We start from the raw sequence: 27344 nt of genomic DNA, 5'->3' as shown, positions 1-27344 counted from the left end.
GAAAAATAAATTTCTGCACTATGAAAAATGCCAATATTCACTGAAGAAACAAACTCAATTAAACAGGATTGTACTTGCCTCTTTACGGCCTTTAATAGTTTTCACAGATTTCATACTCTGAGTCCTTCGAAGGCCTCTCTGACCAAACACTTCATCCTCTGAATGTGTCCCCTCCATCTCTTCATCTGTTTTATCATCTCCAGGATTTTTTTCCAGTGGAGTTTTGTAACCTTAAAAAAATTTATTAAAAAAAAGTTGTTGTAACTTTTTGATTTCTAAGCCAGCCATGACTTTCATCTTTAACACACATGATTCATCCTGTTAAATGATGTGCTCATTTCAAAACAAAAACATCTACTCTGCTAAGAGTTTGGTACTTCTAATCCTGCCACTTGGTTCCACAGGTATGTAATGCAGTGACTCTTCAGCTGCCAAAACTGAAACCACAACTCTACTGACATCTTCTGCTTTACACTGAGCTGCAAAAACGTTAGTGATCATCCCAAGAAGTATTTATGATTTTTGGACACAATCCACAGAAGACGGAGGTTACATTTATATAAACCTTTAAAGGCCCCTTCTAGTACAAACCATTCCATGACTGTCATTCATAGGATCTTTCTTCCTACTCTCATCCTTCTGCATTTTTAATACCAAAGCTCCTTTCAGACCGGTAACACACCAAAGTACTGTCGAGGGTTGTTATCATCCTGCAAAACCAGGACCAAGATTATTACCTAAGACTCTCGCTAGAGGGCACAAACTGCTTAAAAACACAGCCCCAAAAGCTCCTTGGGGTCCAACAGCCCCGATTCCCCATCACAGACCTATCACACAGCTCCCAAATCCAGTCTGCTTCCTTTCTCCACCGAACTCTCATTTGATTCCAGAATCTACAGGCTGTAACACTCAGACTCCAAACCAAACTTCACCAATTACCTGTGTACATTTCATCTTAAACCAGTATTTTCTTTGGGCTTAGCTAATTTTTTCCTCAATTTCCCCCCTAGAAATTAGAATCACATCATCTATTCCACAGCCACTTGAAGCAAGCATTCTGTCATTCTATTCTGCCATTTTAGAGGCAACACACCTCTGCTTCCAGTACAATTTCAATTCATCTCTTTCAATACAAAAGATTTGAATCATATCTGTTTCTCATTTTCAGAATAGCAGTGTTTGCAGTGACACCAATATTCCTTATCTGTGTTTGTACCACCTGATGCATCAGCATTCCATCCACCTTTTTCACAGCAAGCACACTGCCAGCTCAGCATCCTCCTATGATCCACGTCCCAGAACCAATCCTAGATCCAGGCCTTTTCAAACAATCGGCACACAACTCCCAGCTCAGCCACAAAAAATAAGATCCTGCCACAACAGAATATTGCTACACAGTGTTCCTAAATCTATGTGTACTTTTGATCTTTTTAAAGTTCATAATGCTGAGGAAAATTCAAAGAAAACAAGAGAGGTGTGTTCTAGATAGGAGACCAGTAGCAGAAACAATTAAGTAGAACTTCAATTAGCTGTAAGAAAGCTTTTTCAACATTTGAGACTGAATCTCACAATCAGTGACTATTTTTATAATATAAATGGAAGCATTTTTTAAAAAAATTCAATTTAAAGCATTTTCAAGCGATTCCAGATAGGTAAGTAATGCCCTCTCACTGAGGAACAGACCCTGCACAACAGCTGCAGTGACATCATCTCTAGTGCAGCTCTTCATGAATTCTTAGCTTTCTCTCCAGCCAGAAGCTCCAGTTCACACTGCCCTGCACAAGATCCCTTCTGGAAACAATGTCAGTTCAGCTTTGGTCCCTTCAGCTGGCCATCTCTTCCTCAGAATGGGCCACACACTCTTCATGGAATTCTTAGGACCCCACAAACACTACCCCTCCCCAAAATGGAGGGACAGGAAGGAATGACAGGCTTAGGTGAAAATAAACAACCAAGATCTATTTCTTCTGTGAGAAATAACAGCTCCTGTACATTGTAGCCTTGCCATTTAAAAAGCTGTAGTTACCTGACTTCCAGCAAAACCATCCTTCAAACATCACAAGCCCAAGAGCAAAGTGATGATGGCAATAATAGTCCATGTAACATAATAATGAAATAATAGTATCTCTGAACAAAACAATGGATTGGTCACCACACACCATCCTCTGAGTGTTAAATGGGCATCAGTCCATTATGACAGCTTGATGCCTTTATTATTCATATCACCATATACAATTTTACATTTTGATCTATTACTACAAACCTGGTGAATTAATTTCTATTAATTTTCTCTTCTATTTATGAGCTTCCATATGTTTTCATGTTTAACTTCTTGTATATTTGTCACAGAAACACCACTTAATCACATGTTTGACTTCCAATTAAGTTTTACTTTGGTAATAAATTCTTGTTGCCAATTGGCAAAGACAGAAGTAATGAATACATTATGATTACACAGAGTCAGGATGTGAGAAGAAAGTAATTAAGGAAGGATTTCTTAACTGTCATAATTTACTTTGCTTGAGTGTACTCTGTTTAAGTGTACTGGAATTCTTTGAGGCCTTTTCCATTTAGAAATGGGGTAAATGAATTTCTGTACTTCTGCTTTGGGTGAATTTTTCTTTTTGGTAGGAAAAAAAAAGATACATACCTGAAGATTCACTTGCAGAAGCTCTGGTTTTCTTTTTAGCTTCTGGCAATGTCTGATAAGGTCTCTGTCCAACAGGCTCATCTCCTTGTATAGTAGTCAAATCATGCATACTGAAACTTCTTAGTTTCTCAGTTATTGCACCTTGGCTCTGAAATACAACAACAGTAAATTTGGAAACCAGGCAGAGGGATTTAACTTTGCTGCTCAGTTTGGATTAAGATGTTTAAGCCCATGCTTCCTTACTGCACAACAAAACACATTGAACATACACATGCAGCTGCTTTACATTTGACTGAGGTACTGCTTTTACCCACGCTTAACTGTACATAGCTCCCAGCTGACAAAGCTACACAAGCTAGCAGCTTAATTACAAATGCTGCATTTCACTCCTTTAATCTGAGCAAATAAAGACTTTGAGTGAGGGCAACTGTTTAAAAGAAACACACATCAGAAACGTTCACTTCAAATACGGTAGTTCAAGGTAGCATGACAGTAACCCTTCCACTTTAAAGAGTGTGGTTGAATAGCTTTCTGCTATTTTATATTTTATCCTCTACAAATCAGAATAAGGTTAAGGAGAAAAGTGTTAAAAATACACCCTGTAACATTAACTCAAATAACTGAGAAACTGGCAGCACTACAAAAGCAGCTCCAGTTGACAGAAACTTGAAACCACAAACTAAAGAGGTCCTGCCTGGACTCCAGGCTAGCAGGTCCTCTTACTAATACAGCTTTACTGACATAATACCAATGCAAAATCTAATGCTACACAGGAGAATAGTTAAGCACATATGAACATTAAGTACTCCTTCTCCAATTGTCTTCACTTCTTTTCTATATGGAACATATGGAAATTTCCCTGCTGGAAAGAAAGGTCATCCAGCAGCTCTTTCATCTTACATCAGATGGTATTATTATTAAAGCATTAAAGATTAATTTATGGCATAAGTCACTAAAAGAATACAACCATGAAAACAAGTACTCAAAGTCATGTTAAAATAACACTTAATTCTTCCCTCTCTGGCATAAAGCAAAAAACTACAATTTCAGGGAAAGGTTGACAAGCCCATGCACGAATTCCACTTCAAGCAAGCGTTAAAGACTTGGTTCCATTCTTACAAATGAAGCTTTTAAGTAAAATTCTTCATTTGAGCAGCATGTTAGCTAGCAGGAGCAGAAACTTGGGTTTCCACACACCTTTCTCTGCCACACGACCAGCAGAAGGCAATTCTGGTGCTGCTGGCCACAGCCATTTGCTCCCACTCTCAGGACAACAACTGTCTGCAATTGGCAGACCAACACACTGAATTATTCCCTGTTAAAAATAGCCATGTAAAGTGAAGAGAGTTGAATTAAAGCTCCTTAAGTCTGCGTGGGTACCAAAGGGCAGGGGGAAAAGTGGCTGAAACGTAATATTGACTTTCTAATGACTAGTTATTAGTACAGCACATAAAATTAACACAGTGGACAGTGTGCAACTCAAGGATGACAAATTTATAACTTTTGCCCCACCATTCATACATTGTCACCAAACAACAGCAAAGAAAAGGTTTCTTGTGAGAGAAGTAGAAGCCTTTTCTATCTCTTCCTACATACTTGCAGGATTACTCAGTTCTCAAAACTTAAGTACAGCTTGCCTTTGAGTTAAAATGCACTATGAATACTGTACAGTGTCTATATTAAAGATTATAGAAATCCTGAAGTCAATTTTATTCCCTGAAATGGCTTATTTAGGGCAGGTCTCCCAAGGTTCCTCCTAAGGCAAGAAAAACCCTGCCCTTCCACTACTCCACTTCTTGCACTGAAAAAAGCATTCAAGTAAACTACATCAGGAACCAGCTGTGCCTGAGAACTTTATCAGCTGCTAAGGAAGACGACAACTGGAGAAAGAACTGCTTCTTTTGACAAGTAACAGCTCACAATATATATGTTACTCTACTATAACATACAAGACTGTTCAGCAGCCTGTGTCCAATGCTTAAAGAGGTTGAACAGGACTCAAGTCTCACTCCCTGAACACTGGTGAACACATAAAATGGTTCTCAGCAGAGAATCCATACAAATTCAGCACAATTTCACTCACCAAATGTAAACAGACTCTACTTAAAACAGCACAGAAGCTGGTTTTGGCTAGCAGCAGAAGTATAGAAAGACACTTGTTTAGTTGCCCAGGAAGTTCATTCATCATGTGATATACTACAAAAAGACATTTGGAAATTGTATAGAATAATGCAATTAAGATTATAACAACTAACATAAAAAGAATTCACACTACAAGCCTGTATTTCTTATTCCACTGTAGACAGAGGACTAGATCCAAGCTAGGAACATTCAGCTCTATTTTCTAGTGCAGCTTTTGGACAGAGAATTTTGTTTTTCAAAGGGGAAAAAAAAGTCGAGTATGTGCTGTAAAATAACACTGTGCCCTTAACCAAACTGCATGGTTGAGCTGGAGCTCCTGTGGAGCTCTGCCTCATTCAGGGAGGACCTAAGGGGTTCATACAATGGGCCCTTCATTCCAGAGCTACTTGCCAAGATGGAAAGTTTTACTCAAGTTACACACAGAAAGCATTAAGAAGTTTGAAAGGATATATACACAAATAAAGATGCAGCACACATGCCTGGGAGTCACAGTAGGAATGGGAGTTGCACAACCACTGCTGTACTGGACAGTCCCCACCACACATTACACTAATCCTATGCAGGTACTGCCTACAGCGCCCCCAGTCTCTATCCCACCCCTGGGAACATCAGTCTAGCCAAATCAACATTTGATTTCTACTGCAACTCCACTGCACAGACTGAAGGACAAATTTCAAGGTGTTCTGTGGGAGAGTACATATCACTGTGCTCACACTGCATGTAAGACTTAAGAAGATTCTTCCACCCCCATGCCCAAAAGCAGCAGTTAATTGCTTTCTGCTGAAACAAAGCATTCCGTGAAGACCTGGATTACTATCAGCTCAGGATGAAAGTCTGGCTGAAAAATATTTAATTCCTTCCTACTGCAGGAAACGTGAGATTAAATACCCTCTACTGCAAGAAATGTGAGAGTAGCGTTCACATTTAGAATAATAATGCTTTAAAAGCTTTGATATTTTGTTGGAAAGGTCAAAGAGTTACAGCCTGAAAGCCGTAACACGTTTGTCCTAAAAACGGAAAGCAAAGCAATTGTAGGTGGAGCTGAAGAGGATCTCCTGCTCCCACTGCCATGCCACGGAGGTGGCAGCAGCCAGCACCTGTCCCCAGATCACACAGCCCAAGATGCTGCTCAGGAGAAGACGGCAGAGCAGTTTCCAGTGGTGGCCCATCACATCAGGCTGCACTCAGCCCAGAGGCTGGTGACTAAATTACAACACAGAAGATTGAGACACATACATTTACAATTACAACGCCAGGGAGAGAACGGAATTAATCACACAACTTCACTAAAATTTCCATGTAGGCAAACACCGAAGAGAGACAAACTGTGAAGTCTGTGTGTGGTCTTAAAATGCAAGTCTTAAAGAATGATTTTTCTTCATTATTCAGTGGCATTTCCCAAAACATAGTAAACATTTTTGGAGTCTACGTTCATTAGCATTGACCAATGTGAAACACTAATTAAAGGTGTAATTAATTTCTAAATTTTTAAAATAAATATAGTCTATTTAAGGGTCTCCTCTCAAGACTACTCAGCCTCTAGAAAGCTATTAGTATGCAGTCTCATCAGTTGACCCTCGTATATGAAATGCTATTTTCTATTCTTTCATTGAGCATGTACTTTTATAGTCTGTCTGCTTGACCTAGGGAAGTTGCTGTAAACAAACACCACAAGGTCTGCCTCAGGCACTCTTTGTTGTTTAAATTGGACTTGCACCCTCAGTGGCCAGGATCACTGACTGAGGCTGCCTGCCTTCCTTGGACAAGTTCCCAGTGGACTGTGCAGCATGCAGCACCCACAGTCTCAGCTGCTGTCTCCCTGATCCGATCCAAGCTGACAGGGAACGACTTCTGCTCCCTCTCAGCCTAGAGTGGGACTGCTGGCCCGTGAATAACCTCTGCAGCATGCCAGGCAGCCCCAGCAGGGAGCAGGATGAAAGCAGCATTCCCCATAGTGATACTGGCTGTGTGCCACAGCTGGCTGCAAGATTTCAACCTCCTTCCTCTGCCGTGTCCCGAGTGGGGACAAGGGGAAGTGTGATCAGGCCAGAATAACAGTCAATCAGCAAAAAGGCAGTAGATTCAGGAGGGCTAGAAGGCATTCAGAAAACACAGCCCTCAAAACATTATCACCACCACCACACTTGACAAATTAACACTATTTGTGTGACCTCATAAAGAGGGACAGAGTATTTCACAGCTTAATTAGCAGTCCCCCTGCTCACGGCGATAAAGACACCAGTTTTTACTATTAGCTCAAGAAATCTGAATTCGTGAAACTGAAACAGAGGCAACCATCATCTCAGAAGACCTGAACAGCAGATGCATCAAAGCATGAGATACATTGTTGGAACTTAGGTGTTGTGGATATAATTTCCTCAAGTCCCTAAACTATGAAGCTATTGAGGCATCTTGTTTCTGATTTTTTTACTAATAAAAATTTTGTTCAGTATATAAAAATTCAGTACAGACTCTATTCTGTCTCTAAATCTCCTGAAATCAGGATTTTACAAAGATTTGTTTTCTGACATGCTAATTTAACACAATTTATTTTGCTAACGTATGCTATTTAGCAGGTTTTGGAGCATTACAGTTTATATCAACAGTGGCTAACTAGTACCAGCTAAAAATATCAGGATGAGAATGTAAGCACTAAGCCACTACTCTTGCCAAATACATTCAAATTTAACTATAGGGGAGCAGGCTTAAATATGTCACCTTTCAGGAGACTGACCTGGCTGGCTGCTCCAACCCCTCTAATAGAGCCAACAAGTCTTTTAATGGTAATCCCCTATTCCTTTGACAACTCTTGAAGAAAAGCACTCTCCCCACACTTGATATTCAAAATATTTCAGCAAGTTTCCAAGCCATTTTTAACACCCTCCTAAAATCAGCATAAGCAGTTTTGTTGGACACTTCAGTGTCTTTTGACATAGGTTTAATCTTGCACACGTGTTTAGGCTCTCCCACCTCCTAATTTGAGATCTGCTATGTCAGAATAAGCATATGTGCTCTAGTAAAAAAAAAAAAAAAAAAAAAAGGTGAGAATAGCGATGAAAGTGTATCCTCCTTCCCATCAAGATTGATCCCACTACTACAGTTCCATTCCTGAAATCCTATAGCATGCTCCACCAGCTCGTGGTGAAGGGATAATCTTTTCACCTGCTGGAGGCAGCAGTCAGCTCTTGAAAAACAGGGAACAAAATCAAGAACACATGCGTTGTGTCCATTTGCTTGCATGGAGCAAGCACACTCAGCATTTTGGAATGACAAACCCAAGAGGTTTAACATGCCAAAATAAAGATTTTTCTCAGTGAGTCTCCTCTTTCATGCTGTTTAAAAATCATGCCTATTTTAGGTCTTTGGTATCGTGGTGGTTGTTTTTCCCAAGCATCTGATCTGCACTGAACTAATTCTGTACAAATATTCATGAGCGTGTTTAACAAGTTTTAACAAATAGAGCAGGCATCTTGCCAGTCACAGCTGAATAGCAATGAAATCTAAACACAGACATTTCAGAAAAAGTTATTCATTGTTTCAGAACAAAGTGGGAGGAGATACTGGTGTTATTTATTTTACACCCTAAAAATTATCAAGGAAATATGCAATCATAGCCAAACATGAGAAAGATACACAAAGCAAAATAATCCTTACAGGTGTTTACTGTAATAAAATTGCAATGCAAAGAATTTTGCATTTTAGCATTTAGCAACTCCCCCCCCCCCCCCAAAAAGAGCACTTTAGGTGTTTGTTTGGTTTGCTTAAATAACCTATTTTCATTCTGGATACTTTCATTCCTTTGGAGGTGCACCCTATCACAATTTAAATTATTTCATGTCTCAAGGCAATATTTAGAATTTGAATAACAAAAAACCCACAAAAACCCTAGTGATCAAACTTAATCACTTTCTCAGCATTTTAAGCTCATTATGACCATATTTAAAAACAAAAGGTTATAATGCTACCACCCACATGTATCTTTAAAAAGAGAGAAAATGAACAAAAGATATGCGTGACTATTCTCCCAAAGCTTTGTGAGGCACCATGTGAAAATGTAGTTGTTAGGAATGTCTTATTTATAATGCAGGAAGTTCACATAGAAGCCCAGACATTTAAGCTAAATGCCAGCTGTACATACTCAACTTGGACAGCCAGGGATCTCTACACTGTTTTCTGTTATCTACTGACAGTGTTCAGGTTTTCAGTGCTGTTCCTATGAGCACAATGGTTCCATTTATTCCTCGGAAGAAACTAATCCTGATTATCTTAAACCTGTGTTTTCACTTGGACACACACCTTTTTCTCCCTATACTTTCTTTTTGTGTGTGTGGTTTGGTTTAAATTACTATTAGGCAGGATGCACACTGTCTGAAGTGTAGTCCTTTCAGTGGTGCACAAACTGTTTAGAATCTTGCATATAAACTTGTAGTTTGCCTTGCTAGACCCAGAGCCCTCTGAAATACTGAAGCTGATGAGGTTTTTGTAGGAAGGTAATCTGGGACAAATGACTTCATAATTTAATAGAAAATACACGACAAAGCAAGTGTATGCTAAATACCAGTAGGCAGGTTTATGCTTAGTATATTAATTTGATAATTCACACAAGTTGCAAACAGGTTAATTGTGTCAAGATAATTTTTATCCATGGTAATAGTCTTTCATGCCTTAATTCATATGTGGCATTACCTCAGGTTGATTGGAGAAAAACAGCAGAAAAGCCAGAAATCCTTTTAAAAATTTGTTTATCAACAAGAAAGCACAACAGAGACAGAAAAGAAACAACAGTCATCACAGAAAACTGAATGGTACCTTTTGAATTAGAAGACATCCAAGAAATAACTACAAGTCATCTTAACCAAACAAAACAAACAGTATGAGGAGGAGAGGGCTGCACGCCTTTAATTGTGTCCCAGGTTTTCAATACTCTTACAGAATTTATCTTTTTATATGAGTGGTAAATCCTTAGTACAATTACATCATTCTACATCAAGCTCAAAAGCAATTAATGCAAGCAGAAACTTACCTTAACAGCTGCTGTCACTGCAGCGGTTGCTGCCAAATTCAACCCTTGCCTTCCAAAATTCACCATGGTCTCATAGCCTCTTTCTTTGGCTTGGACAATGTACTCATCAATCTCCTACAAGAAAACATACTTAAATTCTAGAAGGCTGTTCATAAGAGAGCAAATTTACCCTACAATATTATTTTTCCATCAGTAAAGGAAGACAGAAGAAATAATTAAGAAAACATTTAATGGGATAGATCTTTGTATACAGATATTTCATTCATTACAACTCTCTCATTTAAAAAAAGGATTATATGTGGTCAAACAAGAAGATAAAGTAGATCACTTTTGTACCACTCAGAAACACTGCAACAAGCTCCTTACAAAGACTAAGCTTAACTTGTTGGACAGAATTTTTTCAAGAAATATCATGCATTTCAAAAAATAACCTCATCTAACATGAAGAAGTCAGCAAGCTCCCTAGAAAGGTAGACCAAACTTTCAAAGAACTTCTGAAGCCACAGCTTTGAAACAGTTAAGTCCCAAGGAAAATCATGACAGTCATGTTAAGTACCAACAGTTAAGTACCAAGGACAGTCATGACATTTATCTCCAGCCCTGTTAAATGCCTGGAGTTGAAGATAAAGCCTGCAAGGTACTTCCCAACAGCTTGCAGACTACAGGGAAGTATCCCTTTAGCTTACAAAGTTGTGAGTTGTTTATTAGCACAACCTTCAGAAGGTCAAGATGACCTCACTGCTCCTATCAGTGGCAATCTTGTCAGCTACCTGCTTTGCTTAATAAAGGCCAAGCCTAGCACCGACCTTCAGGAATGTTATTTTCTGTAATGTGAGCTCTCTCAGTGCTTGTCTTCACACCTTTGCTAATTGCTCTTTCCATACACCCAAACAGGATGCTGAGAAAGAGCTAAGCAGAGCTGTATCCCCATCATACTTTGACTAAAGCTAACCATCTTCTAGCTATTTTGATGTTTGGGTATTTACTGTTGCAGACTGGTGCCCCCTTAAAAATCAGTAACAAGTCTCCCCCTCTTATCTAGTCCATTTGCAAACCAAAAAAAGTTCTCGATGTCAATCATCCTGAGAAGTGTTATTCCTAGTTTATGGTAGAAAAAAAATGTTAACGTGAACAGTTTTTAGTAAAGCTGTATTCATAATTCTGCACAGATAATGCTGTACACATGCAATAGAAAGTCGAGCTGCATCACTTCCACTCAGCTGGGCTCCCCAGAGTGCATCAGGGAGAGCAGGGAACCCCAGGCTCTCATGTCAATAGGAAGCAGGACTTGTCTGCTCAGGGAAGTTAAACAGAAGCAGAGACATGGACAGTCATGTGCATTTGCCTCTGCTAGTCCAAATTCATGCTGCCTGGCAAGACAGTAACAAGCTGCTCTGCTTTTATAGTGTATCCAGCAACAGCTTTTATTTCAGCATATGGTGTTTCCATATTAGGCATTAAAAATCTGAGAAGTTATTTCTTACCCTTTCTTTAGAAGAAAGCAGTGGGTGGAGGAATTTTCTGTAGATTAAACTTGCCCCTCTAGTGTATGGGGAAAGGAGCCAGATAACAAAAGCTATCTTCAGTTCATAGTACAGAGGAAACCTACAGACAAGTTAAAGGTTGCACAAAATGAACAACTGCAGTAAGAAAATGCACAATAATTAATCATTATGAAGAGATCTTTTAAAAAATCCACAATTATACTAGCATATACGATTCTTCAAATACAAGAAGTTACATTAGACAAAAAATTAAATGAGTTATGGATTTATGGATTACTGTCATTTAAGAGATTAAAACAGTTAATATACCTGTTTTGCATTATACATTTCTGCACATTTCTAGAGAAATTCTAGGTCATCCTTTTAAGACTTCCATTCCCCTATTCAGTTTCTACAGTGAAGCTGGAAATGCTCTAGTCCCAATTCAAGTGACAGTGTACAGCAAACTTGAAAACAAATGCTGTTCATCTACGCACCAAGATCTTTTCCTGTAAAAAGGGCTATTCAACAACCACAACTTCTTTATACAAAATACATCAGTACAAATCAAAAACCATCAGAAACAAATACACAAATGTGAATACAGAGTCCATAAAAAGCAGGGTCTTACCAGGAGACTGTTAGGTCAGTTATTGTTTCAGTAACTGTATAAAGAGCAAACACAATCCAGTACATCATCCAGCGAACCTGAAAATTAAAACATCTTCACTAAGAGCTTTGTTTTTACCTTTACACATGATACACTATACACTGTACAGTTTGTTCAGGGCTGTCAAAGCAAGAGATTCAACAGTATCTCAGTATCATAAACCAGGTTTCAGGTGAAATGATGAGGGGAAGATCCTGAAAGATTTCTGTTCCTAAGTAGAACTGGAGGCAGCTGCAACAAGCTCAGTGAAATGGCTGCACCACCAGGGTCACAACCTCACCTGTTTCACAGATTGGATTCTGTCCCTGCAAAGTTTCAGTGATATGAAAAAAACCCTGCAGAACCGGCAGATTATCCTGAGTATGAAGAGCAATTCCCACCATAACACTAAAGGGTATTTCATTCTCTTCCACACTCAACCATGTGTTCATACCATGCACAAAGTCAACATTAGTGACTTGCTTTCATTCCACAGCATGTGTTATTCAGCTTTACACTGCCATTAAGATCCACTGGTTCCATGAAGTCACTACTGGTATGGTATTAACACTGAGGCAAGGCAACATAAAAAGCATTTTCATGGAGATTTTAATTCTGTTTATCTGCCAATAACTACAAAATTCTTGTTAATAAAGAAGTTCACATGTTAATGCTACAGGGGTTTACAGGTATAAACCTCTTTTTTTTTGTTTAAGGTTTACACTATATACCATTGCCTTGAAATCAGACCATGTTCTTAAAATAGTACAGTTTGTTTTATAACAGTTAAGAGAATCTCTCATTTTTCTTAAGCATTTGTTCAAATTTGGTTGCCTAAGCTGATTACATCTTTCAGAATAAATACTACAGACCCATGCAGTTCTCTTCCCTAAGCTATCAGATGCTAAATGCAATGTATTTCCAAAATGGGTCACTGCAAACCACCACTGGTTATTTGTACAACTGAACATCTACTTAAATGTCCTTTAAATTCCTAGAAGAAAACCCTGCAACAACACAAAACCATTTAAAAACAAACAAAAACCCAAAACCCCAAACCAGCAAAGAATAAAACAAAACCACCACAGTTGTTAGAGACTAGTTTGAGGCCTAAATACATGGTACACCCTTTCAAAGGGAGGATACATATATATATATATATAAAAATATATATATATTCCTCCCTTTGAAGGTGTATATATATATATACACCCCTTCCCACAGAGGATGTGGCTCAGATTTAATCTTCACTTTTAAAACAATCTTTTTTGAAGTGGATTTAAAGAACTACTCAAAACCTAATGATACACTGCTGCCTATTTCATGGATGTGCAATATAGTTTAAAACCACTTCCTCTGTCAGAACCTGAGACCCATTTATCTTAAATGCTTTTCTGTGCTTCAGTTTGAAAAGAAACTCAGTCATGTGGTAACATTCTTCACTTCAACCTCTCAGAGGATTTAGATATTTTAGGCTTAGAATAAATGAAGACAAAAGTACACAACAGCTGAAGTCATTGCTGACAGGCCATGTGATATTTAGACTGGTGACCCTTCCATGAACCACAGTCAACACCTGAATGAAAAGAAAATTAAATCCAGCCTTGCCCCATCAAGCATAATGCAATGCAATTTTTAAGATGCCATGCAAGACTGTCTTTTTTCTCAATACAATTTACGCAGGCTGTTGTTTCTTTAATCAACATCTATTTATCCAATTAAGGACAACAGTGGAATTTCTCCTGGGCTGCTAGGAACAGTAAAAAAATACCCTGCAGAAGGGCACAGGAGATCTGCCAGGAGCCCTGCTGAGGACTGGGCAAAGATCCTATAAAACACAAATTATACTCTAGTACAACTAATGCAGTAGGTACCACAAGTATCCTTGACAAATGAACCTGAGTGACTTAGAGGGGTTTTCATAAAAGAAAAAAAAAAAAAAAGAAGAGGACATGAAAGATTGAAGGTCAGATTTTGCACTACCCAGGACACTATCATCTACTTTAAGGAACAGAAGTTTTTGTTGAGTTTTACTTTTCATGTTAAAAGAGTGATTACAGATTTGTTTCCTTGAGGGTTTTTTTTTTTTTTCCCTAGCATGCAAGTGTTAACCTCATCTTTGCTGGCTCTGGCTGAAGCACATTCTTTCAGGTTAGGATTCTGAAAAGGCTGGTCTGTTCAGACCTATAAACTACATTTCAGATGCTTATCTCAAGCGCTTTACAGCGCAATACAGTGAAAGAAAGTCTCAAATATCTTAGTCAACTCCATTAAACCAGGGTAATTACAAGAACAAATAAATCTCCTCAAAGGCACAGATTCTAATTTTTAGCGTTGAAGTTCATAAGTATTTTAAATTACCATAATCAGTACAACATCTTTTCCCTCCAGAAATAATCTTTGACCAGTTTGCTGCATTATGACCTACACAACAAGTCAAAATATCTATTCTTTTTGTTTGGTTGGTTTTTAGTGGTGGAAGTAGCGGCTGAGTAAAATATTTTACTGTTACAAAGCTCTTTTCAATTCAGCAACAAACACAGATGGCTCCTGAGCCACACAAAACCCTGGAAAGGAAGTTGTGCTTGGGCCATGATGTGAGTGGCAGCAGACCTGTGCCATTTGGAAAGCTGCATTTAAATCTAAACCCTTCACTGCAAAAGAAAACGACCCAGTTGGGAAAATGACAGCCATGGATCATCCTCAAGACCTATCTGGACAGTCAATCCAAGCAGCAGTGGAGTGATAATTCACTGGTGAATCATTGTCATGCCCTGCTAATGAAAAAGTCACTGCCATGGGTCTTACTCATCTCGGCCCCATGAATGTTTTGTGTGTGACTGCAAGTTCTGGGACTGGTCAAAGGCCACAGGTTCATACCAAAAGAGCTGAAAAAATGTAATTCCAGGCCCTGCTAGCAGGGGTTCTGTGTAAGGATGCCCAAGTAAATTAGGTCATAGCTAACTGGACAACCGAGGTGAGAAAAATATCTCAGCATTCTAAAATTGCACTTCTCTTTTTCTTGAAAACATGGTGCAAGAGGCAACGGTAACTTCTTTAATTAAAAAGTGACTTTCTTTATTTTAGTTGGAGACTGCTATGCTCCACTTAGCCTGTAGATCCATTCTGAAGGAGCAGGGAGGAAAAGCAGATTATAAATTCCTTGCATTATAGACTCTCCTGACAGAGTACTAGAAGCACGAGATCAAGAAACTCCTCCTCTTAGTTTTGATGATTTTTTCCCCCCCCTAGTTTGGCTCTGGCAGGCAGCAGCTCTATCTCACAAATAAGCTCAAATCGGCTTGTACACAGAAATCAGAAGTACAAATATGATGTCCTCTGAGGCCTCAACAGGGTGATCAGATTAAATTAAGACTTTCAAGAGGAGGAGCAACAGCCACCACATTCTTCAACTACAACCAAGTTAAAACGTACAAGTGCTGTCTCACACATCAGACATCAGCCTTAGGTCACAGCTCTGGTTTATGGAGTTAGGAGAGGCTGATGGCCCTGACCCCACCCTGAGTCAGGCAGCCCAGTAAAGATCCAGGGCAGGCTGGCTGCTGAAATCAAGTCAGGCTGCCTCTTAAAAGTAGCTCAGTGACTAAAGCTCCTTGTGACTGCCACTGGTTAACATTCTCGTGATTATTATCATTGCTCACACTGACAAGTAAATAATTTAACAGCTTAATTAAAAACTGAAGTAACTATATTGTTCTTCTCCATCTTTCTCTTGTGTCTGTTCTGCTTCTTTTCTCCATACCACCTTAACCTAACCTTTTCCTTCCCTGGTTCCCTGGTTACATTTTTCTCCTCTTTGATTAACAAGAACTACATTTTTCTTAGGTAAATTTTGAGTCCCCTGTTGAGCTCCACACAAGAATATTAAGCTGCTACTGCTCTCCTAGTAGTCACTGAGAATCAGTTTGTCAATACTTATACCTGAGGTGTCGCCAGAATTAAGAAACTTTCATTCTACCATCTGCCTAAAAGCACATTATTTCTTGTATTTGGCTGAAATGGAACCAAGACTTGAACGTTTACATTAAAAATGCTCTGTAAAAAAAAATCTATATACAGCACAGTGTGTTGAACAGGTTTCAGTATAAGACTATGTAAAGCATGAGATACCTTAATTTTAGCCTTCCAAACAAAATCACAAGATTACCACTAGGTTCACACAAGTGCTGTATCTAACAGTAACACAGTCAATTCAAGCTTTCACATGATTTATTACACAATGACACAGATCTATGTCAGCAGAAGCACGTAATTCAACAATGAGAAGGCAAGAGACTTACATATTCCTTCACATTTTTTGTCTTCACAGCTTTGTAGGAGTAATATGCAGGATACAGCATCCCAAACACCAACCTATTGGAAAACAGAAAGAGCCTTCAGCATCTGTTACACTGTATATGACAACAGCGACAATACATTATTAGAACAACGCAGTCAACTTAACATAAACAATCCTGTTCTCCAGGGGAAAAAAAAAAATCAAAAATCAGTGTCATATGTTCCTTGGAGGAAGTTTCAGGATCGGCAGAATTAGAACATGAGCAGAAAAGGGTGTATGCTCTAAAGATAACAAACTGTTTTGTAAGGCTGCTTCTAATAGATAAAAACAGTTGTTCTGGTTCATTTACAAGTAAAACCAGTCCTGCAGCCTGTCCACACCAGAAGATAGTGCTGGCAGTGCTATCGCACTTGAAGAGCCTCAGAACCTATCAGCTGTTAATCACAATCATCTACTTCTATCAGATTACCAGAAGTTTGTTTCCAAAAGAATTTTACAACAACACTGCCTTACAAAAGGTCATTTCCTTTTGCTAGAACTCTGCAACAGCAGTATTTAGAAACAGAGGAAAAGTGGAAATTAATCCACTTTTGCTCAGACAGCCAATTGCTGCTGAAATTCATCAAAAGCAAGGTGCAGAGCAAGGTGAGAGGGTGCTAAGCAATCCATACTGAGAGCAGGGTCAGAACAAAGATCTGCTTTCACTCAACTTTGCTACAACACAGTACTTTCTAGCACAAGTCTTGGCCATAGACTAGAACAGCTCTTTATCAAAAATGGAACAGCAGTAGTCATCATCTCCTGGATAAATGCAAGAGATCCATACTTCTATTCCACTGTGGGAAATAAGAAAAGCCTTACAGAACAACGACCTTTTTAAGCTTTGCTAAATCCTGTTCCTCAAAAAGCGCTCTAAGAAGGGTTCAGGTATAAAATGACAATAAAGATCATCTTCAGAGCAAGCAAGGAGGTGTGTGTGTCTTTGTTCCCCATTGCTATGTTTCATCACCCTCCTACACTTCAGAAAGTTAAGTAAATCACCTGCCCTTAATTCCATCTGGCCTGAAAGAGCCATTAGAGAAAAGTCTGGCTACACCTCTACAGCATCACTTACAACTTGCTCTAGGTGGTTACATGGGAGAAATTTACATTTGTAGGGACATCTAGAGATCCCCAAAGTTCAGAATTTGTAAGTAATTAGTTAGGCAATGGATGACGCACCACATATTTTGGTCTTGGTTTTTTTTAAATGTCCACCTGGGATGGATTTGGCATATAATATTTTAATCCAAAATAATTTACCAAAGTAAATAACTCAAATCTCCTATTTTATTGTTGCCCCAGGCAGCTTTAAGTAGTTCTACCTATACAGCCACTGCAGAAGACTGCAAACTACCACATACCTTTGCAAATATACAAGACAACAATGTAAGTTTGGATTCAACCAGTTTGAAATAAAGCATTTTCCAGGCATCACTCTGGTATGTACACAGAAGTCTTCTGCTTGGTAGGAAGCCAATTCAGAGTACTGAAGTCATCTCCATCAGTTAACATTCAGCACACAGGTGGGGAAAAATGGACTTGCTAACAACAAAACCGAAATACTTCCTTCAGCATCAGACACCACACAGAGAATGTTTCTCCACCTTTAGGGCACAGTTACCCCTGGAAGGAAGCCTCTCACAGGGGGATACTGGCAGAGGTTCTAAAGTTAAGCTGTAAACACTACAAGCAAGAGAGGCTGATAAAATTATGGAAGCCTAAACGCAGAACCCTTCATGTTTGGAAGGGTCATGTGAAGTCACCTTGTCCAATCTCCTGCTCAAGTCAAAGTCAACATCGGATTTGGACCAGACTTCATAATATTTCAGCCAGTCAGGTCCTGGAGGCTTCCAAAGAGATTCTACAGCCTCTCTGGGCAACTCATTCCAACACTAAATGAACCTCTTAGTGCAAAGGTTTAGTTGTATTCAGCCAGAACCAAAATTTATGACCACTGTTTCTCTTGACTGAGCAGCAGAGCAAGAGAATAGGCCTGGCTCTCATAGCCACCTAAGAGTTACACGAAATTCCTACCAGTTCTCTTCAAAGTCCTCCCTTTCATGGCTGAACAAGCCCAGTTCATTCAAGTACTCATCACAAGTCATGTGGGGATCACCTTGATGGCCACCACTGAACTTTCTCAAATAAATTAACATCCCTCTTGTATTAAGAAGTCCAAAGTTGAGCATAGTCAAATCTCACATCTACATCACCATCCTCTTCTATATGTAATTTTCTCTTAACTTAAAAATTACAAAACTCGAAGAAAACCCTCAAACACTGATCCCTGTATTTTCTTAAACAGCAAAGAAGGCTCTAAGATAATGGGTTTTAATACAGAACAGTAAAAAAATAAAATCACTACTTGAGTATAAGCAAGAGTCAAAGCTAATTAATAATGTACAGCTTTTTCACAAAACAAGGCAAGATTCGAACAAAGTTTCTAGCCTTTACTCATCCAACAGAGTTGTTAACAGCTCTGTTGTTAACACAGGAGGAGCCAAAGGGCACTTGAAGCAGGTCTCCACAAGATCAGGAGTGGGAAGGGATGGTCACTGCAGATCACTCAAACCAGTACTGATGAGGAAAAGCATTAACGGGTGCACCAGTGCCACTTTCACACCTGGATCCAGGTGTTCAGGACTCCACAATCGCTGGAGGTAACAGAAGAGGGATCCTGGAGCTCTTTAACACAGTATAGAGAAGCTGCTACTCCCCTGGAGCAGAGCTTACCTACACTGAAGATGCTGAAAGGCCTTTGGACAGTCTGAACTACCTGAATTCCAGCTCAGCATACCAGCCTGTAGAAGCCTATCCAAACACAGCTCTGCTGCAGCCCTCACACCTTTTAACCTAAGGCAAAGAAAAGCAACAGGAAAAAAAAAAAAAAAAACCACACCACAAACTAACCCTGAATGGATTTATTCACAGCTATGAGAAAAGCCTGAGAACACAAAAATCTCACTTCATCCAAATAATGTGAGATCCAGAAACAGAAGGAATAGGGAAGCAAACATCTTTCATTTTGCTGAAATTCTGTAGACAACAGCTCTTCTTTTGATTTTTGTCTCTGTGGAAAACCCTGTTCAGTAACACACCAGCCCTAATGTCTCTCACCTTCCTCTGTTCTGGCTGAAATTATTAAGTATCAGAGATAAGAAAAGCCTTTGTTAATTAATCCTTTAACGCATAAAACAGGCTTTATAAGGGTGGAAATTATTTGTCCAAAGAGAAGATACAGAAGAAGTTCCTGATCACCATAACCACCACCAACTGTCTGACATGCATAATAACTCCACCAGCTACTGATCACCTGTGCACCTCTCCCTAATTCTGAAAATACCACTCCAAAGCTATTTAAATAACCATTAGTAGCCTGCTCATGTAAATGTCTTGCAATGTAGCATATGAAAGGGAAACAGCTTGAGTCTTTTACTTCACAGATTTTTCAGCTACACTCTTCCACTCACTTTACTGTCAGGTAGCATCACTTCTATAAAGAAAAAAATCCAACATATTTTTAAATTTAAACAGCAATTTATCCTCTGAACATATCATTCTTGAACTGCTATAAACATGAACTGAGACAAAACAATTTTGAGAACATTTCTTCAGAAACAACTCATCTTAAGCAGAAAGCTTATTACAGCAACAGTAAGACACTCATAAAACTAAAGATGACCTCAAGTTCAATAAGAACACTAGCATAAGACAAACACAATAAAGGTAGCTAGTTTTTCCCCAACTAGAAAAATCTGTTACTCAATACTAGTCAAATCAGGAGTTTTTTAAAAAAAACAAAAACTATTATAGTAACCACTTTTTCTTCTACAGAATCTTTCTAGAAATCACTTTAAAACTACAGAGTGCAGAGTGCTTAACACCACAATATATTATTATTATATTATTCTATAATATTATAATTTTGTTATATTATATATACACCAACATAGAATAATTTAGTGGCATTTTCAATACTGCTGTAAAATGGAAGTGTTAGAAAAACTTCTGTTTGTTCACTAAAGGTGGGTGGAGATAAGATGAAAACAAATCATGTAGCCAGTAATAACAGGGACCAGTACTGTGAAGTTTTCATCTCCTTACAGCCAGAGCTGACACTCAAAGTGTGGCATGATGCTGCTGCCAACTCTGGCACCTCTATCTTCCTCACGCAGGCCAAGTCCCCTAACTTCAGCTAAATTTATCAAGCAATTTTACAGTCCAAAAGCCAACCTGTCAACAATGAGTGCAGCTGAAGGCCAGCAAATTGACTTTTACCTTCTATCTATGCATGATGGATTGGTGTTCTGGCAACAGAGAGATCACTGCAGCTGACTGAGGCAGAAACACCTGGAACAGGAGCACAGGGAGCCTGGGCACACAGATGGCTACAAAAGCCACGTGTTCCAGGCCTTTTCCTCTTTGGATCCACACCTCCCAAAAGCCCAAAGCTGTCAGCAACACCTACTGCTACACATTAAAAACACATCCATCCTCTGGTATTTCTACAGTAACCATACAACTACTTGAAGGATGTTCCCGATTATTCTATGGCTTTTCAAATTTAAAAGCTCGAATATTGCACTTAAAAGCGTGGTTTGTATTTCCCACTGAATATCAGCACACTGCATGAATGCAGCAGACAAATATAAAGGCAGTTTCCACAGATGGAAACAGATTTCAGCCGAGTGTGACACCGTTTACTTTATACTACTAGCAGATACATGGATAATCCTGCTTACCAATGTAATTTCACTGCCAGTTCTAAGCCCAGCTATTTCAGGTTTTCAGCTGGACTCCGTAGCTACCACAGCATTCCATTTTTGGTACAGCCACCTCCTCTACAGACATTTTGCTCATTTAAAGAGAAACGTTTCTCAAATATAACAGGAGATTACAATAAAAATACAAAGAAAAAAAGTATGAAAGAGCCTTGAAACATGGATAAAACAACGCTTTTGTATATCCATATAGCTGTATCTTAAAAAACCCAACCTACCACCTGTATTATCATATTTTTAATAGCTCCAAAGTGAATAATTGTTTGAAAGGCTCATTTACGAAGCAAAGCAACTGAGTTGCATCTGACTGATAACTGAAAAATCAGTCCTCTGTACACATGTTGCTCTGGCACTGAGCATATTTGACCTGAATAGTAAACAACTCTAAAGGCACAGTTCAAAAAAAAAAAAAATTAAAAATGAAAGAAACTAAGACACAAAAGCCACTACATCACTCAAAAGTACTACTTGCATCCAGACTCCTCAAACACTAAGCAATTAACATTAACAACAATGCATTTAAGTTCAGTCTGTTCACATGGCCAAAGTATTGCCCAAAGCATGGAAGAGTGTTTGGCACTTAATTCTTTCTTTCCTCCAAAATCCAAAAAGGGAACAGTCTCTATTCCTTATCTAACAGTTAAAGCAATCCAGCAAACTCTGAGTATGAGATGCTTTGGAGACAGCACCATTCACTAAACTCCTTTTCCTTAAAAATTCTGTTATAGGGATGACACCCATTTGTCACTCAAAGGCTGAGGATCTCCATAGATTAATACAGAGCCAGACACTGTGTGCATCTACAGCAGGAATATGTACCTACACCCTTGAGTGGCAGGCAGGAGAATAAAAGAATCCTCCACAAAACCCTGCACCTGAATAAAAAGGCCTGACATACTGCCTTGCTTTGCTGACCATGCCCACTTCCTCCTCAACACTACATGTTTCCCAGGTACATTAAGAGCAGCTTCCATCCCTGTCACAAACACACACAAGTTTTTTTAGGAGCTGGTCAGACAATACGGACACACCAGAAGTCATGCAGGCAGCACTGTACTACCTCTGCAGAAACTAGGTCTGGTGGTGGTAATACAATCTTACTTCTAGATGAACTATAATTACTACTCCACATATAGTTAGCAAGTTTAGCCTAAGCAAGGATTCATTGGAAAGGGAGTTTGCAAATCAAAACTAAACAGCAGAATAAAAATCTAAAGAACAGTGTTTGAATCTTTGGCTGCCTGTTCTTGGCTGTGAAAAGGCAAGTAGAGCCATATGCCTTAACAATGGGATTTCAGTCAGCACACACTGGAAAAGCAGAAGCATTTTTCTTAGATTGTATACTGCTCATATACTTCCAAGCCACTCCCATCAAAGATCAGCAGTCTGGATTTTTCTCTCCTTTTTCTTTTTTGGCCACCAAGTGATGAGGTTACAGTTACGGAGGAAGGTCCAGCTGCTGTGCACCTCTGGGGCACTCTCAAGCTTGAAATAAGGCAAAAGGGGATAATTGTATTCAGGGGAAAAAGCCAAACACCCTGCATGCCTTGGGTTAACCCAGGCCAGACACCCAGTCATTCTGTCACTCCCCTCCTCAGCTGGGCAGGGCAGAGAGGAGACAACAAAAAGCCCAAAGGCTGTGGTGAGAGACACAGCTCACTCACCAGGTACTGTCATGGGCAATTGCCAACTCGGTTTGGGTAGTCTGATTGGTAATCTATTACCAATCAAATCAGAGTAGGATAACGAGAAATAAGAGTAAAACCTTGACACACAAACCCTGACACATTGCCAAAAAAGCAAGACTCTTCAGTCATGCCTCACCCCTCCCTCTGAGTGTTACAGCTAGGCAGTGATTTCTAGACTAAGCCAGCTACGGTTCACATGCCCAGACAAACAAAAGCTTGCCCTGGCATTTTTGTCCTGGATGTTTTTCAAAAGCACTACATCAAACAAAGTCCTTCTGTCCAGCACCTGACAGAATTTAGTTCCCTTTTACTATTCAGGTACACAATACTAACCACACAATCTACAGTAAAACACTACATATTCAAGTAACTATAAAAACTCCATTTTGGCCAAAATGCTAGTCTGCAACAGGCACAGGGGAGCATGAGGATCGGCTCCTGAACCCCACAAAAAACTGTATCCTACTTTTTCTTCCAGCCCCCTGCCTTGGGTAAAGAGCAGGGAAAATCATGTAAATCCTATTAAAAGAACATGTCTGCTAACAGAAGCGAGCTTTAAATTCAGCAACTCCCTTAGCAGATTTCACTTAGCAAAATGCAGGAATGCAATCACAAACAGGTCTGTTAAAATCTTCACAGCATTCTTATGACCAGAATATAAAAGCCAGAGGTGGGGGGGGGGGGCGGAAGTCTTAACAGTTAAAGAATATACCCAGAAGCACTGACAGACCTGAATAAAGCACATTCTTGAGCAGAGCGAGGCAGTTATTAAATTTCCAACTGAGAAAGCTGGAATTCACCAAAGCAACTGCCAGATTCTTCCAAAGCACAGCATAACCAATAATAATGCAATTACTCAAGCAGTCAGAAACCACCTTAGAATTGTAAGAGGAAAAGTGACATCCCTGCTGATTCCTCCAAAATGTGTGACTTTTCTGTGCCAGGAACTTGTATTTAATGGGTCCCAAGTATAACAACTGCAAGCAGTGTGATAGGAGACAATTAAGCCCTTCTTCCAACCAATGCAGACCTCCAGGCTCTGTTACAAGTATCCTATCCACTCATGTTTATGGACTAATAATAACTCTTCAAGTTATCTCAACATGGAAATACCCCTGTCTGAACCTTGAAGGAAGTCTAAAAAGAGCAAAACAAAGAAATTAGAGAAGATTCTCTTCCATAAGGGACGTTCTGGACAGGAATCTGTGTGCAAGTGCTGATGTACTTCTGGGCTGAACAGCTCTCTCTCAGGGGCCTGTGGCAGTCTGGAACAATGGACTGCTAAAAAACAACTCCTGAAGCAAAATCCAGGCCACCCTCTCTAATGAGTCAGCCTGGAAACTCACATGGTCAAGCTGCATTCATGTTTTAACATAGTTCTCCCAGTCACCCTTCTCACGAGTTGATGGGTACACGAAACCTGTGAATCAACTCCCCTCCTGTTCACATACAGATCCTGTACAGCACAGAAATACGTGGGGAGAAGATACTTGCATTTCATTCTAACTCAAAGAATCTGCACCTGTGCCTGGAGACAGTGCCCAAAACTTGTGTCCACAACTGAGCAATCTTTCTTGTGCTGCTGCATAGCCTAAGTGTAATTTAACAGAAGGGGAAAAGTCTGGAGATAGCATCACCGTGTCATAAAAAAACCCAAACAAACAAAACGCCCATCAGATAACAAATCCTGTTCAAAACACAGTCAAAAGGCCCAACAAACCCAGCTGTAAAGAAAATTCCAAAATGCTAGTACTGGAAGGCAAATAGAAACTCTCATAAAACCCTTAGTCACCTCTGCATGACTACCTATTCACCTCTAGCTTTTATGCTAGGTCTTTGACCCCTGCTGTAAAGCATCCTGCCCATCCTGGGATTCCTTCCTGTTTACAGCCTGGCAGAGCTCCCCACGTGTGCAGGGCAGCCAGGTGAGCTCACACCTTCCAAGCTCTCACACCCAAGAACTGAAACCAGACCATCTGGAATGCTTCCTCGTGATAAAGAGCAAACATTCAATGTCTTCAAATACACAACAACCTTTATAAGAGAACTTAAATCTCTCACCAAGCTCTTACCTCAAACTCAATAGCAAAATTTCATCTTTGCTGGAGGAGAATTCGTTTTCAAAGCTGCTCACACTTACTTAAATCTCTAGTAAGTTATTTTCTTTCAAATGCCTGAAGTCATCTCCAGTTTCTCTGTTGCTAAGGCTGCTTACCACTGGAAGCAAAGTATTTGTGGCCCCGTATCAGCCAGGAGCACAACTGAACACTGAGAAACAGCCAAGAATTAGGAACAACTGCAGGTACTTCTCAGGCAGCTCTTCAGACAACCTTGCACATGACTTTAAACAAAGAAAAATACATGCCCTTGTACTGAACTGTGCCTTCTTCTAATGAGCAGCAAGGACTGACAGCTGGATTAAGGATGTCAGAAGAAACAAACTGACTAATTTGCTATTTTTCATTTTTTAAAAATATCAAACCAAGCATAGTTTTCATAAGATATTTTCTGTTTTCATTTAGTACATGCATGAATAAGCTTATTTCATAAAGCAGGTGAGCAAGACACCATTAAACTTAAAAAAATGTAGTCAAAGATGAAAGCTGATATCTATATGCATGTTCAAAGAAACTGTCACAAAGAGTTTACATAATAAAGGTAATTGACAGATGACAGAAATACACTTATGAGCTTCCTCGCTTGGGAAAAAAGTTCTTTACACGCACTGCTCTTGGAGGTATTACAAGCTACACATGCAGTTTTCACGAGCAACATGATCCTCTCCATTTAGGATACTTCTGAGAGCTCCTAAAAGACATGGGTAATTTAATGCAGATGATGTGCTGAACAAGATTAACGGGAACATTACAGATCTAGAATGAGGTGTTTTATTTTGTTATGAGGTTTAAAGTTATACATACACTTGTTAGTTTCTTGCTTTCTATAAATTTAAGTAAAAAACTACCAACTCTTATTTATACTACTTAGTTTTATGCCTAGTGTCTTCTAAATTATGTTGTTGTATAATTCTACAAATTTTTAGGTCTTTATTTCTGTGTAAGAGCATGATGGCCTTGATAGCAAGGATACTTAAAAATCCAGAGGACACCTTCAAACACCTTCCATTGCAATTTATATGGTATATTGGAAAATTGTTGATTACAGTAACATCAGCTAACTTGTGTCAAGTCAGCAGTCACTTGTCTCAAAGGTTTCTCTGCTCTGTGCCACAGCAAATTTTGAAACAAGGAAAGGTAGATGGATGTTTGGAGAATCAAAGCTAGCATAAAGGGAAAAAGCAGAGCCTCATCTCAGTACTACCAAGTCCTGCACATTTTTAAACATGTTTTACAGTCTTGTAAAGCTTCAGCTCTGGGAAGTCTCAGAGATCTCAGCCCTGGTGAAATAAACAGGTAAAAAGACAAGACAACTCAGTGTTTTAGATGGTAGTAATCTTTTCACTGCTGTGGGGGGAAAAAAAAACCAAAACTGGTTGCCTGAAAGGATCCAAGGTCAGCTTTTTATTTGTTAAAGTTTATTTGGGCATATTGACCCTCAGTTCTATTACCTTCAGTTGAGCTATAGAAGTCGCAATGGGAAGCCCACACACTACAGACATCAAGTCTGGACTGCAGGAGCTGAGGACAAATTCTTTGCCATAAAGTGTTTAAGCACATTTCCTCTATTGTCTCAGCAGCTGCCTAAGGAGAAAGTTTCCTAATGTACCCAATACTCAAACTGTAGGTTCAGGAATCCAGAACTTCAATATTATTTTCAATATTAGAGGACACCCAGCTTAGGGTCTCTCAAGACTCTGAAGTCATGCCCATTCTCAACTGTTTTTCAAATTTAAAGCTTTATTCAGCTTTGACAAGTGGCTTCAAAGCCAACTACTCCACTGGAGTTCCTCTTCCAGGCTTGGCCATCACTTACGGCCTAGGCTCATTCTATCACCTCCAAATGCCATAGTCAAAAAATGGATTTCCACTTGGATTCTTACCTTTTCAGCTTTGGTTTTCACCCTACATCAAGTCTCCTAGAGACTTGAGCTAATTTTACAAGTTAAAATCCAGAGTCATTGTCTGATGCTCTAAGAGTATCTTCTCTATTTTTGAAGTATTAATCAATATCACAATAATTTGCTATAGGAAACTAATATTCAAAATAGGAGTGGTCCCAAATAAAAATTGCTTCTGCTTATTCCAAGGGAAATCACATTTTATTTTTGAGCTGTCTGTTAGCATAAGGCAAATTACACTGCATGTAACCACCCATTCATATGAGCCGCATTTAAAAAAAAGTGTCCATGCTGCTATAGGTCACACTGTGTGGAACATTAATCTGTCCAGGAGGCTCCAGAAAAAAGTGAAGTTCATAACCCAAAGGCTCAGAAAGGTCTTACTTAATCATCACACATTCTTGAATCCAAGGGTGTAGTCACAGACCAGCCTCAATGTCCTGCCTCTCCCAGAAAAATGCTACAAAAACACCACAATCTGAGCAGAGTGGTAAGTGGAAGCATCTAACACCAACTCTGGAAGTAAGCATGTCTTATCTCTACCCCAGACAGATGGTGATTTTGCTT

General features: G+C 39.3%; 1 protein-coding gene across 2 annotated transcripts in view; it reads right to left on the bottom strand.

The window, feature by feature from the left end:
* REEP3 (receptor accessory protein 3) overlaps window positions 1–27344 on the bottom strand; it is a 41083-nt gene that overhangs the window by 5948 nt on the left and 7791 nt on the right. For both annotated transcript variants that reach the window (XM_066324252.1, XM_066324253.1), the window contains exons 2-7: window positions 16250–16322; window positions 11931–12007; window positions 11300–11420; window positions 9816–9929; window positions 2651–2798; window positions 79–230 (exon numbers count right to left, since the gene is read on the bottom strand). In XM_066324252.1, the coding sequence (XP_066180349.1) occupies window positions 79–230; window positions 2651–2798; window positions 9816–9929; window positions 11300–11420; window positions 11931–12007; window positions 16250–16322 (685 nt within the window). The remainder of the gene's footprint in view (window positions 1–78; window positions 231–2650; window positions 2799–9815; window positions 9930–11299; window positions 11421–11930; window positions 12008–16249; window positions 16323–27344) is intronic.

This window comes from Sylvia atricapilla, chromosome 8 (assembly GCF_009819655.1).
Source record: "Sylvia atricapilla isolate bSylAtr1 chromosome 8, bSylAtr1.pri, whole genome shotgun sequence".
In the NCBI taxonomy this organism is placed as follows: Eukaryota; Metazoa; Chordata; class Aves; order Passeriformes; family Sylviidae; genus Sylvia; species Sylvia atricapilla.
Note: the sequence above shows the minus strand (reverse complement) of the source record. Positions and strands in the feature narration are given on the sequence as shown.